General features: G+C 39.6%; 1 protein-coding gene across 1 annotated transcript in view; it reads left to right on the top strand.

Moving 5' to 3' along the window:
• fat4 (FAT atypical cadherin 4) overlaps positions 1-14,188 on the top strand; it is a 140,087-nt gene that overhangs the window by 108,837 nt on the left and 17,062 nt on the right. The window contains exons 8-11 of the mRNA XM_015392947.1: positions 631-881; positions 2,785-7,134; positions 9,615-9,719; positions 10,531-10,838. Of these exons, the coding sequence (XP_015248433.1) occupies positions 631-881; positions 2,785-7,134; positions 9,615-9,719; positions 10,531-10,838 (5,014 nt within the window). The remainder of the gene's footprint in view (positions 1-630; positions 882-2,784; positions 7,135-9,614; positions 9,720-10,530; positions 10,839-14,188) is intronic.

The following is a 14,188-nucleotide window of genomic DNA, read 5'->3' on the forward strand; positions in this document are numbered from 1 at the left end:
CTCACAAGCTAAAGGATGAAATGCAATATTTATTTTGTGAGCAGAAGTGGCCCCCGCTACCTCTGTTCCCAATCCTGATGAGTTTATAGCACGAGTTTATAGCATGTTCCTGTTACATTATGAGCCATGCAGTACTCAAGAAGTTTTTTTTTTTTTTAACCCAGATTTCAACCATGACCATTTTGTTGATGTTGGTAAACATACAATGCTATAAAATATTTCTTCACTTTCAGAAGTGAGTTGAAATATCAGACCAACATAACCAGAATTAATGCAAAGATGCATTTTTTTTACTGCATGTTTGCTTTTTGTTTGTTACGGGTGAGCTTTATGTTAGAAGTGGCTGACTGATATAAATGAAATAACCTCTTAGCTCACGGATTTTACAGCATGTCTTTAGAAAAAAAAAAGAATTCAACTGTTTTAGTCAACCTTGAAATTGTCCTACAAGGTGACAATTCTTAGCGATATGTTTAATCTTGGACCTTTGAGTGCTGTTTTATATGGACATTTAACCCATACTGTAATAACGTGTATGTATTGATGTGCCTCAATTGCTGAAGTAGTTGTATTTGTTTTTTTTGCCAATTAAACAAATGGCATTAACTCCCGTCTTTGTGTTTCCAACAGCTACAGTCTTAGCGGGGGACACGGCCAGTTCTCTATCAACCCTGCAACAGGACAGATTATTACTAGCTCCCTCCTGGACCGAGAGGAGAGGGCCAATTACCAGCTGCTGGTAGTTGCAACAGATGGAGGGCAGCCGGAGGGCTTGTCCAGCTCTGCAACTGTATCTGTGACGGTGGCCGACATCAATGACAACCCTCCACGTTTCCATCATCACCCCTATGTGACCCACATCCCTACCTCCACCACAACAGGTGAGTCAGGGGCCATAAAATGTCTCACTTTGCACCTGGTAACGCACTTACCCCACTGTCCTTTTGAAACGTTTACATTAGAAAATCACTCATTCTAGGTATGATATATTTCCTAATTTAAAGTCAAAAATAAAACCATTACTAGATTTATTGCACAAAAAGGGATATATTTAAAACAATTATTTCTATGGGCCTTTAATAATTGTAACCAAAAGCTAATAAGGCAAAATTTGGTTTTACTCAGAACATTAGAACATTGTATATGGCCAACAGAAAAAATGCATATTTGAAATAGCGTTGAATAGTTTTGAAATAACCTAAACGATTTAAGGGAGATTGCTGACTTACCAGTTGTCCATCAGTAATTGATTGTCTTGTATCCATAAGGAATATAAAATACAGAAGGTTTTTCTAAGCAATCAATAAATGTGGATTAAAGCCTTGGTTTTTTGGAAGACATTAACAAGGTGGGGATTGCTGCTGAACTTCAAAAGCCACCAAATACAGACATATCCAGTTCACAACAGTTTCATTGCTTGTGTTAAGCCACTCCAGGGCAAAGGAAAGAAAATCTTAAACTGTTGCTCAGTGGTTTGAAGTTTTTTTTGGATGAAAAATGTTCAGTGTTTTATTTGGAAATAAAAGTCCTAGAGTCTAGAGGAAGGCACAGAATCCAAGCTGCCTGAGATCCAAAGTAAAGTTTCGAAACAGTGATGATCAGGGGAGTCTTTTCAGCTGTGAGTAAAAAGGCAAAAGCAAAATTTGGAACCTCATTACACTTCTTTCTGTGACAACCTATATGGGAAAAAAAAGTTATCTAATTTTTTTTACGAGGACTTGACACTTACCCACATTGCCAAAAGCACTGATACTTGCTTTAGTGAGGTCACTGATCTTGCAAACTACCTAACCAAAACCCCATAGTGAATCTGCAGAGCAGTGTCAAGAGCAATGTGAGAGGCAACAGAGTCAACAAAACAGACAGCTGCACAGGTTGCTGGTAAAGAAATCTTTCTGCAGTCCTCAGCAGATTTGCAGACTGATCACCTTCCTACCACGCTGCATTGATGTAGCTTTCTACTGATGCATCGATATGGTTATAAACTGATGCACTGATGTAGTAATATCTGTACTCTATGAACTTGAATACCAATCAGGTGGAAGCTATTATCATCAGCAGACATAAAAACTTGAGACAGATGATCAATGATAGCTTTACTTTTCAAAACCGAACTATTTAAATAAATTAAGACATTGAACATATAATGAACACATTCTAATCTGTATGTTTACATACAGAAAATGCATTTACTAAGATGCCAGAGCAGAAAATAATTCCAATCTACTTGATGGTTTATTAATGAACCGGTCAAGAACCTGCTGAGTGATCTACTAACTAGGACCAATGGTTTCTGTGGTATTTCCCACCTTTTTTGGGTAACACGAGGCAGGCAGGAACATGTATCAATAGTTCTGTACAGTTAGATATAAATGCAAATCTCAAACAGTCATTATTCAAAGACAGTGATTTATATGAGAACCAGTGTTGAACCCATTAGTGGCAAGAGCTGCTTGTGGCGCCGCATGTTCATTTGTAAGCATTTGTATTGTTTGATCAAAATGCTATGAAGTTAGAGATACCCTTTAATTCCAGGTTTAAAGGAAAATTAAGAGCTGAAACATAATGGTAGTGAATTTTAGTTTAAGTAGTCTAGAAAACTTTTTAGAGCCCGCACCCAAATAAAAGCATATTTGAAACATTATGTTTCTTAACTACTCATGCACTGTTATGCTTGTTTTTTTGTTTGTTTTCTTAAGAAGTAGAGCTTATATTACTGTCTTACACAGTTTAATTTTTTAGGAGCAGACATATCATTCTTTTCTTGTCCATTTCTGTCTTTAGGCTCCCTGGTTTTTGCTGTCACTGTCACAGATGAGGACGCAGGCTCTAATGCCCAGCTACACTACTCCCTGATGGGTCGAAACTCTGAGAAATTTAAGATTGACCCAGTAAGAGGTGCCATCACTGCCAATGAGAGGCTGTCTGGCAGTTCAGAGGTTACCCTGACAGTTCGCGTAAAGGACGGTGGAGCTAACCCGAGAATGGATTCGACCACCGTGACAGTGAGATTTGTCACTGGAGGAAGCTTCCCAGTAATAAAGCTAAAGGAACGGGCATTTACCTTTCTGGAGAATCAGCCAATAAACCACATTGTTACAACAGTAACAGGCTCCTCTATGAGAGGTGGACCACTGTCATATTACATAGCAAGTGGCAATATTGATAATGCTTTTCACATAGATCAGCTTTCAGGGGAGTTATCGATTAGACATCCACTTGATTATGAGCAGATTTCCAAGTACGTTCTGTGGATTGAGGCCCGAGATCAAGGTTTCCCCCCTTACTCTTCCTATGAGAAATTAGAGATAACAGTTCTGGATGTAAATGACAACCATCCGGTGTTTGGCAACGACCCATTTCACGCTGAAATACTAGAAAACCTTTCACCCCAGAGTGTCCTTATGGTCACAGCTGTTGATCTGGACAGTGGTGCCAGTGGACAGCTAGAGTATGCCATTTCTGAGGGCAACAAGGAGAACAGTTTCAGCATCAACCGTGCCACTGGTGAGATAAGATCCACCAGGCCGCTGGACCGAGAGAAAGTGCCACTTTACACACTAAAAGTGAAAGCCACAGATCGAGGTTCACCACCAAAAAGCACGGCAGTTAAGGTTCTAATTACTGTGCTTGATGTGAACGATAATGCTCCCAGGTTTTCAAAAATATTTAGTGCAACAGTGGCTGAAAATGCACCTGTTGGCTACACCGTTACCAGAGTTACCACAACGGATGAGGACGCTGGTTCAAACGCAGTTAGCCGCTACTCTGTGACAGATAATAGCCTTCCATTTAATATTAATCCAAACACAGGGGATATAACTATCAGCAGGCCACTTAATAGAGAAGACACTGAACACTACAACGTTAAAGTGTCTGCTCATGACTCTGGCTGGACAGTAAGCACAGACGTAACAATTTTCATTACAGATATAAATGACAATGCGCCAAGATTTAGCCGACCGTCTTATTACCTGGACTACCCTGAACTCACAGAGGTGGGTTCATTAGTCACACAGGTCTCAGCCACAGATCCAGATGAGAGTGTTAATGGCAAAATTTTTTACTTCATCCGATCCCAGTCAGAGTATTTCAGAATCAATGCCAGCTCTGGAGAGGTGTTCATTAAGCAACAGTTGAAATATCAGAACTCAACTGGTCCTGGTAGTCTGAATATAAACAGGCATAGCTTTATTGTGACAGCCTCAGACAGAGCGGTGAAGCCTTTAATGAGTGAAACAACAGTGATTGTAAACATTGTAGACAGTAATGACAATCCTCCTGAGTTCGATTCCACCAGTTACTTCACCCCTGTAACTAAAAGTGTCAAAGTGGGCACCAGACTGATGAAAATCACAGCCTATGACAGGAAAGATTTTGGCCTTAATTCTGAGGTTGAGTACCTTATAACAGGAGGAAATAGTTCAAGTAAATTCAAACTAGACAAAATCAGTGGGTGGGTAACAGTCGCTTCTTCCCTCACGTCAGATATAAATAAGATTTTCCTTATTGACATCACTGCAAGGGACAAAGGAAACCCTCCACTGTCTGCACAAACGACAGCAAGGATTATAGTGACAGAAGAAAATCATCACACACCAGAGTTCTCACAAAGTCAAATCTCAGCCACAGTACCTGAAAGCCTTGCTGTGGGAACAGCAATAAGAACTCTGTCTGCAAGAGACAAAGATAAAGAAATGAATGGCCTAATCACTTACAGTATAACCTCTGGTAACGATGAGGAGTATTTTGCACTAAACAGTAAAACAGGTGTGTTATCCTTAGCTCGTCCTTTGGACTATGAAGAACAACAACAGTATGAACTAAGAGTTTCTGCTTCTGATGGTGGCTGGATTTCCAAAACAAGTTATGTCTCAGTCACTGTTCAAGTGACTGATGTGAACGACAACCCTCCTGTTTTTGATCCTGATGAGTACTTCCCCTATGTGCAAGAGAATGTTCCCAGTGGCACCACGGTGCTCAAAATGAATGCTACAGACAGAGATTCAGGATTGAATGCTGTCATTGCATATGTAATTCAGTCATCAGACAGTGACTTGTTTGTTATTGATCCTAATACCGGCACCATCACAACCCAGGGCTTCTTGGACTATGAGGCAAAGCAGATCTACCATTTAACAGTGAAGGCTTTCAACATCCCAGATGAGGAGCGTTGCAGCTTCGCCAACATAAATATTCAGCTAAAGGGAGCCAACGAATATGTTCCTCGCTTCGTCTCGAAACAGTACTACTTTGAGATCTCAGAAGCTGCTCCAAGAGGTACAGTTGTCGGAGAAGTGTTCGCCAGTGATCGGGATCAGGGAGCGGATGGAGTGGTTTACTATCTCATTTTTGGAAAGAGCAGAAAGAAAGGCTTTGGTATCAACAGGATGACTGGTCAGATTTATGTCACAGGTACTTTAGACCGTGAGAAAGAAGAGAAAGTTTCTCTAAAGGTTTTGGCGAAAAATGCTGGAAGTATCCATGGTGCAGATATTGATGAGGTTTTTGTGAACATCACTATACTTGATGCCAATGATCCACCTGTTTTTACTCAAGATTTGTATGATGTGCAAGTGAGTGAAGGTCTATCCCCTGGGGGGCTTGTCACTTTTGTAAGTGCTGAGGATTCAGACTCAGTCCCCAGTTGGAGCAGGTTTTCTTACTCCATCGCTCCTGAATTTAATACAAATGTCTTCACAATAAATCCAAAAACAGGCCAGGTGTCTGTGGCTGCACAGCTAGACAGAGAGACAACTCCTATTTATAATCTGACAGTTCTGGCAATCGATACAGGCACTCCCCCTGCCACCGGTAGCACCACCATCATTGTGAATCTGGAAGACATCAATGACAACGGCCCAACATTGACAACCACCTATGCTGAGGTGATGGAAAACCAGAGAGCAGGCTCTTCAGTTACAACCTTGACAGCATCAGACCCAGATCTTCCCCCTAACCAGGGCCCTTTTCTGTTCAGTCTTTTGAATTCTGGCTCTGCCAACAGCTACTTCAGGCTCAGCTCTACTGGTATCCTAACGACCAGCCGTGAGATTGACAGAGAGCAGATTAGTGACTTCTACCTCTACGTGGTTATCAAGGATTCTGGTGTGCCTCAGATGTCCTCTACTGGAACAGTTCACGTCAAGATAAATGATCAGAATGACAACCCTTCAGAGACCCGGTCCATGGACATCTATGTCTACTACTTTGGAAACACCTTTGCTGGAGGTTCTTTGGGAGATGTCAGACCACAAGATCCTGACATCCATGATCGGTTCCACTGCTCCCTTATCCCTCCATCTTCAGGTCTGTTCACTATCCCTACAGGGACATGCAACCTTAAATCTAAAGCTCGCTCAACGGATGGATCATTTGAACTAGCCATTCGTAGCAGTGATGGTGTCCATGGATCAGTCAGTAACACAGCCAAAGTTTTCTTCATGGGGTTCAACAATGCCACTGTGGACAACAGCATTCTCATCAGACTGCACTCTGATGGAGTCAAAAGCTTTCTCACAAATCACTACCTCAGCTTCTTACGCATTGCCAACTCTCAGCTAGCAGGACTAGGTACAGGGGTGTTGCTTTATGGAGCATTTGAGCTCAACAACCAGACTTTTCTGATGGCAGCTGTGAAACGGGGCCATGGACAATATGTGAACCCCAGCGGCGTGGCCACATTCTTCCAGAGTATCAAAGACATTTTATACAGACAGAGTGGGGTGCAAATAGATGCAGTAGACCATGATCCATGCACACATAACCCATGCCAGAACGGGGGCAGCTGCAAACGGCGTCTTAGTGTCGGGCCTGATATGAAGACAGAGGAAAGTGTCCCTGTGATCCTGGTTTCCAACCACCCTCTGCAGCCATATGCCTGCAGCTGCAGGCCGGGATATGCAGGAGCCTTGTGTGAGATGGACATCGACGAGTGCCAGCCTTCGCCTTGCCACAATGGTGGCACCTGCCACAATCTTGTGGGGGGGTTTTCCTGCACCTGTCCTGAGGGCTTCACTGGGATGGCCTGTGAGAGAGATGTCAACGAATGCCTTTCCAATCCCTGCAAGAATGGGGCTCTCTGCCAAAACTTCCCCGGGGGCTTCAATTGTCTCTGCAAATCCGGGTTTGCAGGTACTACACTTAAACACAGTTTAGTATATATATACAATTTGTCACCCTTTATATCTGATAGCCAGGGGGAAAAAATCCACTCTATTAAGCATTCAGATAAAAACATTTTTTACCTGTTTTTTAATGCAACAGAGTTTGTAGTAATAATACAGTGTGAAAAAGGAGTAGGGGTGTCAATACTTAAAAAAAGACATTTTAAGTCCTAGACACTATGGTTACACATACAAGTGTAAATATGTCCTCCTACTGCTTCCAGTAGACCACTTTTTTGAGCAAACAAACAAGTTGGGTTTTCTTTTTTGGTTTCTAGTTGGGGGGTGTCAGCTGTGATGCATATCAGCCTGCAGTGTTTGCTTTAATAAAACAGGATGATACAAAGCTGACCTTCGTCAAAGATCCTGTCTTCACTACATATACAGTTGACTAGTGTTCTATTTCCCTTTGTGCCTTCATGCACAAGCAGTTCTGACCACACACAGACACAAGGATCTCTGCTCCGGCTGCATTACACACACATATTTCCTCATCATGGATTTGTTATTTGGCTGCGTTTTGAATTATTTCACAAATGAGCAGTTTCATAAGAGATCTAATCAGGCCTCTTAATTTGGAAATTTAATGAACACAGTGCATTATTGGTCTGAATTAAAGAGGAGTGGATTTTAAGTGGAAATAGTTTGAACAGCCATTTGGATCCTGTCTGATGTTTAACCTCTGTCTGAGGCATCTGAAAGAGATTTTGAAAGCATGCTCCACAGGGCAATTTGCCTGAAGTGAAGTCATTACTGTCCCTTTTTATTATCACGATAAAAATGGCCACAAATCTTAAAAGTTTTATCAAGATGAACTCCCCGCATGCACAAATGAACCTTGTGACCTACAGTAGTTTTTGTGCCCTCCCTTTAAACTTTAAACTTCCTGTTCTCCATAACAGGATTTTGGCAGCTAAATCTATCTCCATTAAGCAGTATGTCTCAGGATTTACAGCATTAAATTTACTCCCAGAGTTCACTGTCAGTTTGTTTCTTTTGTACCATGTGCCATGCATCATTTCTGTCTGTTGTTTTTATTATCACTGTCACATTCCTTATCAAGATGTCAAACCTATGCCTGGATATGTGGCAGCCATCCATGTACATTTCAGCAGTTTGTCTGTCTGCACTGCAAAAAAAAAAAAAAGCCTGCAGTAGGTTAGGAAGTCTGATTGTTCTGGCCAACTTTCTGAAATAATTTTGCTTTTTCTAATCAAGTTAGTTGTTCATGAAATAATTACAGTCCAAAAAACAGTTGATATTTAGCCATGGTAAAAAATGAATTACACTCTCTGTTTGGAAAAGTGTTTTATGTAAAAAGTCCGATCTTTTAATCCTATGTTGTATTATACAAAAAAAACCCACCAGATTTTCTCCATTGTTGTCATAGAACAACAAGCTTTGTGTGGAAAATTAAGTACATCCCTGTTGCTTTTATTAAATTTCAAAGGAAAAAGTAACAGTGGTGTTACTGTTACTTTTGCTTCCAATCAATTTGAAATGGGTTAAGTCATCAGTATATTTATGGTGTTGAGCCTAAAGTCTTCATTGGAGTAGATGTTAAGAAAGTCAAAAGCAAAAATTTGCAAAAATAACCATAATGAAATCCATCTCAAACTCTGAGATTTTTTTAGAGAAAGAATAAATGTCTTACTACCACATTTTGTCCATAAAGAAGATGAATGGATCATGGAGGTCTGTGAAACAACAGGACTCTCGGATTAAAATTTAGATCCAGAGTGGAGTAGAGTATGCTTAAACACCTCATACATCATACAGTATGTCCTTGCCATCATACAGTAGATGATGATTGTTTGGGCTTAATTTTATACCAAACTATTCTAGTTTGGTGTGAGGTAATCTGATGAAGAGACAAATCTTGACTTACAGCAGGTCCTCAGCAGGACAATGATCCCAAACACAAGCAGCTAATCTACAACAGAAGGAAATGAAATGAAGTAGTGGCAATGATAGGCTAACCAGACTGGTTGAAATATTTTTTCTCCTAAATTTTTTTATGTGCAATTAATTTAGTAAAAAAGGGGGAACAGTCCCACAATGTTCCTGTACAACGATCTGAGAGTAACTGTTAGTAAAAATGGGTTTACAAGCTGTTAATTAATGGGATGTACTTTCTTATTCACACAGAGCTGAATATTTAACTTTATTGTTGTTTTATTAATAATATAACAATGGTTTCTATTATGTTTTCATAAATAAATCCCACAACATAAGGTTTATCTACTTTATTTTACTTTTCCATGATTGAAACCCCCACCCCAAAAAATAGCATTTTATTTTTTGGGGGGATTTGCAGAGCAGTTCTCAGCTGTGATGTCATGAATAGTTAGCATGATTCAGTATTGAGCATTGTCTTCTGTGTTTTTATTTTTTGTTTTTTTTCCACCACCCCATTCCATTTTAATTTGCGTTGTTTTGTGAACTCAGGCAAAACGTGTGATTCCATCATCAATCACTGTGAGTGTAACCCTTGTTTTAATGGCGGCTCCTGTCAGAATCGGTTGGATGGATATTACTGTCACTGTCCGTTCGGTAAGTAATGAAAGGAAACTTGCAGGGTGACATGGTTGAAAAAAAAAGAAATTGCAGGATAAATGATTAATTAGGAAAAACACTGCAAAAACTGACCTAAAAACAGCTCAACATTTCTTAAATGATGTGTATTTGCCCTATTTAAGCAGGTGGATATGATGATCTGAAGAAAAAAAAATGAAAATATTATAACTGTAAATTTACAGTCATATGTTTATATTATTTTTTTATATATATATCCTTACTATGAGCTATAAGCTGCTCAACTGTATATATCTAGAATCATTTCTATTAAACATTTCAGACTTAGTTACCACCTTCTTAGCAAACTAAGTCATTATTGTAGTAATTTATGCATAATATGTTGACTGCATAATAGCATCTATCAATTTTACAGATAGATTAACCTATAACACATCTGTAAAGTATTTGTTAGCCATTTATTATGGGAGCCTTGTTGTAAAGTGATGCTTCTTTTATTTTAAACATAAATCATCTTTTTCTTTTAAAAAATTGTGTTACCTACCTGCCCAAATACAGGTGAAATACATTTATTTCAAGAAAATTTGGCTGACTTATATTTTAAAATTTGCGCTTTAATCATTCTCAAACCCGTTTGTTGTGGAAATGCTCCACCATCTTCATCTTCATTGCCCTCTATGTTTTATTACAATTTAGGTAGTTTTTGCAAGGCCATTTCACAAGATGAGGATTTGCTTGATTCAGTGTAAACATATTATGTAAGATTTCAATTTGATTTGTAGATATTTTGTTTTTGGACCAATCTTTTTCTGGTATGCTTGTTCCTCAGGGGTTTTTGGTAAACACTGCGAACTGAACAGCTATGGTTTTGAGGAGCTCTCCTACATGGAGTTTCCATCTCTGGATCCCAACAATAACTACATCTACATCAAGTTTGCCACCCTGATGAGCAACGCTCTGCTGATGTACAACCACGACAATCAAACAGGCGACAAGGCGGAGTTCTTGGCTTTGGAGATCTTTGAGGGCAAGATGCGTTTTTCCTTTAACCTGGGCAGTGGGACCTACAAACTGATGACCATGATCAAAGTTTCAGATGGCCAGTTCCACACAGTTATCGCCAGGAGAGCTGGGATGGTAAGATGCATGTCTTAAATCAAGCTTGTAAATCCCTTTATTGTCCCACAATAGGGAAATTCACTCTCTGCATTTGACTCATCCCCTTGGGGAGCAGTGGGCTGCCACTGTGTGGCACCCAGGGAGCAGTGTGGGGTTAAGGTTTTTTTTCAGGAACCCAGAGTAGAGGCTGTGGGGATCGTACCAGATACATACAACCTTCTTAAAGCACAAGCACATTTCTCTAACCACTAGGCCAACACTCTCCATTAACAAGCTTATGGTCATTATTCATTTAACAGATCTAGTCACCATAAGAGGGATCAACAGAAAGAACTGTATTCAACACATTTATGTCCTGAGCTTTTACTGCTTAAACCTACAGTCTTTTTTGGCTTTAGTCTCTTCAGATGATAATTAAAACCCCAAACCACTGATAGCTCAGCTTATGGTTTTTATAGTCTGTAATTACATATTATGGTTGCTAGGATTTATGAAACCAGAATCCAGAAGGACTCTGAAATATGAAAATGTGTCTCTCGTGCTCTGAATGTGAGTCTCCTCCATGCCGACAGCACTGTGGCAAACAGAGGGGAAAAAAGCCTGATCAGGTTCTGTCAGTTCCCTCCTAATGCTTCAGTCCTGCTGGACGTCAAATCTGCTGTTCCCTGTAGGGCAGAGAGTTTTCATAGGAAGCTGGTAAAATCGTTAAAAGTTACAGAGCGATGGGGATGAAAGGAATATAGCACATATCAAGGACTGTGAATCAGTGAAAATGGTGCTCTTGAAGAATGAGTGAGAAATGTTAGGACTGTAACGCCAGCTCCCTATGGGGCTGTAAAGCGCAGCTAATGGTCGTGTTTGCAGAAGTTGATGTGGGTCATTTCTATGGTTGGGCATCAGGTCAGTCCCCAGTTCCTGTTCCTGACGTATGATCTCAAAAACAGGCCGAAACCACAGCCAGATTTCTCCTTGAAGTCTCAGAGTGATCAGACAGAGAGGAGAGGAGATGTTTGAAACCATTTCCAGCAACATTGTGTCTGGATGTAGATTAGCAATCAAATCCTTTTTAAATGCATAAAATAATCATAGTTCTATTAGTGGGTTGGTCTGGTCTGATAAAACTTGTTTTAAAAGGAGAATCAGTGCTTTTCCTTCTGGCATTAAAGCAGAGGGAAAAAGTGAGACTGAAGCTGTTCATTTCAATTCAGTTAATATATTCAGTGCCAATTTACAACATGTGTCATCTCAAGAATTCACAGGATTCTCTGCCCCTGGATGAGCATGTGGCAAAAATGTTCTCTTGCATTTTGAAGTTGACCCTACAGCAATCATTCACACCTAGCATGCATGCAGCAACAGTGGAGAGGAAAACTCCCTTTTAAGGAAGGAATCCGCCTACAGAATCAGTCTCAGTGTGAGCGGCCTTCTACTGAGGCCGACTGGGGTTTTAAAGACACAGAAGCAGACATGCAAATAGAACATAGAAGTACTGATCTATAAATGGTCTAGCTTCATGAGAGGTTCTGGCTAGTAAAGAAACAACTAAACAGGAGAATGGTGAATGATTTTTCAAATTAAGTTAATTTAGACGCCTTTCCATAGCTCTATTTTTCTCACAAGGGTACAAAAATGTAATCAGTGTGTATACACGTTCATGTGGATACAACCTCAGCAACATTTACAGATTGCAAAACATTGTTTACCATAGTTTACTGGTCTCCTACACAAAAGGTAAAAAGTTGCACAAGCAGGAATTGCACCTTTAGGCAAGACTGGCTAAAGTTAGCAACATTCAACAACTAAATACATTGAGAAAATTGCACCTTGTGGAGAGCACACTCATGGTCTTCTCTTCCTTAAACAACAAGCCCACACACACAAGTAAAAACGAGTTACTCTCACATTCTCTGTAACTCAGGTGTCAGAGTGATGACTACTTTAAAATTAGGTTTTAAAATATTTTTAGTGCTTTAGGTTTTAATTAAGCATTCATCTTAGATGCTTCACTGCAGATGTAAATAAAAGAAAGCAGGAAAATAGATTCATTTCTACTGAAATAAATTCTGTATAATGTAACGAAGGTATTTTTGTTTGAAAGATAAAAAATGCCTTTGTAATGATACTGTAATTAAGCTAACTATAAAAGAGGGAAAGTATGGATGGAATTACACACAAATAACAGAGCCTGAGTGATTGAGGGTAGAGTACAAATTCAATTCAATTGATTTCAAAAATGTTATTAATCCCAAAATGGAAATGACCTAAGATTAAATTAAGAAACACGCCTGTATAAACAGGGTAGCTTGTTTTTAGTTAATAAGAAAACCTAAAATCCTGGAGGCATTTATAAAATGCAATCTGACAGCCTAGTTTTGTGTGCTGTCAAACAGCATCACCAGAAAGCTTTTGTTTTGTTTAAAACAGGCATAGAACAGCAAAAGTAAAGTCCCTCCACAAACTTTATCAAGGGACAAACGAATCAGTATCAACAACACACAAAAAGGCATTCTTCATTCTTCTATGTATCATTTACTTCTAATTTCTAATTCTTTCTTGTTTTTTTTTAAATGTTGCTTCTTTGTACAGCTCTACTGAATCTATGTGTGAGACTGAACAGAGGATCATATGTGTGTGTGGGTATGCTGGCCCTGTAGGGTCATGCTCCACTGGATGATTTGTGTCAGAGATCCGGGGCAGTGTGGTCCATGTTGACTTAAACTCCAGGAGAGGTGGAGCGTAATTGCTCCAGTTTTTCAACACTTTCACACACTTTTCCGGACAGTTTCCTCGCCGGCACATTTCTTTTCTTCCTCCTGGGCTTGTTCGCCACATCAGAACACAGAAAATACAACACACATCTGGGCAAATGCTTTACTGGCACTGACGGAAAAACAGGAAACTGAAAATGTTTGGCATTTCTGTGCCACTTCCTTATCAAATATTTAAATCAAATAACAAAAAGGGTTTGTCTAAATGTGTTATAGAGAGCTAAGTTCCCATTAACTCCTAAATGACCGTATAATCTGGTGAACTGTAAAGTGCCTTAAGATGACATGTTGTGAAGTGGCGCTATAGAAATAAACTGAATGACGATCATCCTTTCACATGGAACCAAAACCTTAGTAAAAGCATGAACTGGATGCTGAGAGAGATTAAGGGCATGATCTTCTTATAACTGTTTGATTACTGCTAGTTTGAGAAATGTTCCTAGAAGAAAGATGAGGTTCACAGTCATGGAGATGAAGACGATAGTGATAATTGAAAAAAAAATGATGACGATACAAAATAATAGTTATAGTGTACCTCGTAGCTTATTTCAAAGTGCTACGAACAAAAGTAAAAAAAAAAAATGGCATACTTCATGTATA

Source organism: Cyprinodon variegatus, unplaced genomic scaffold (assembly GCF_000732505.1).
Source record: "Cyprinodon variegatus isolate N-32 unplaced genomic scaffold, C_variegatus-1.0 Scaffold616, whole genome shotgun sequence".
NCBI lineage: Eukaryota > Metazoa > Chordata > Actinopteri > Cyprinodontiformes > Cyprinodontidae > Cyprinodon > Cyprinodon variegatus.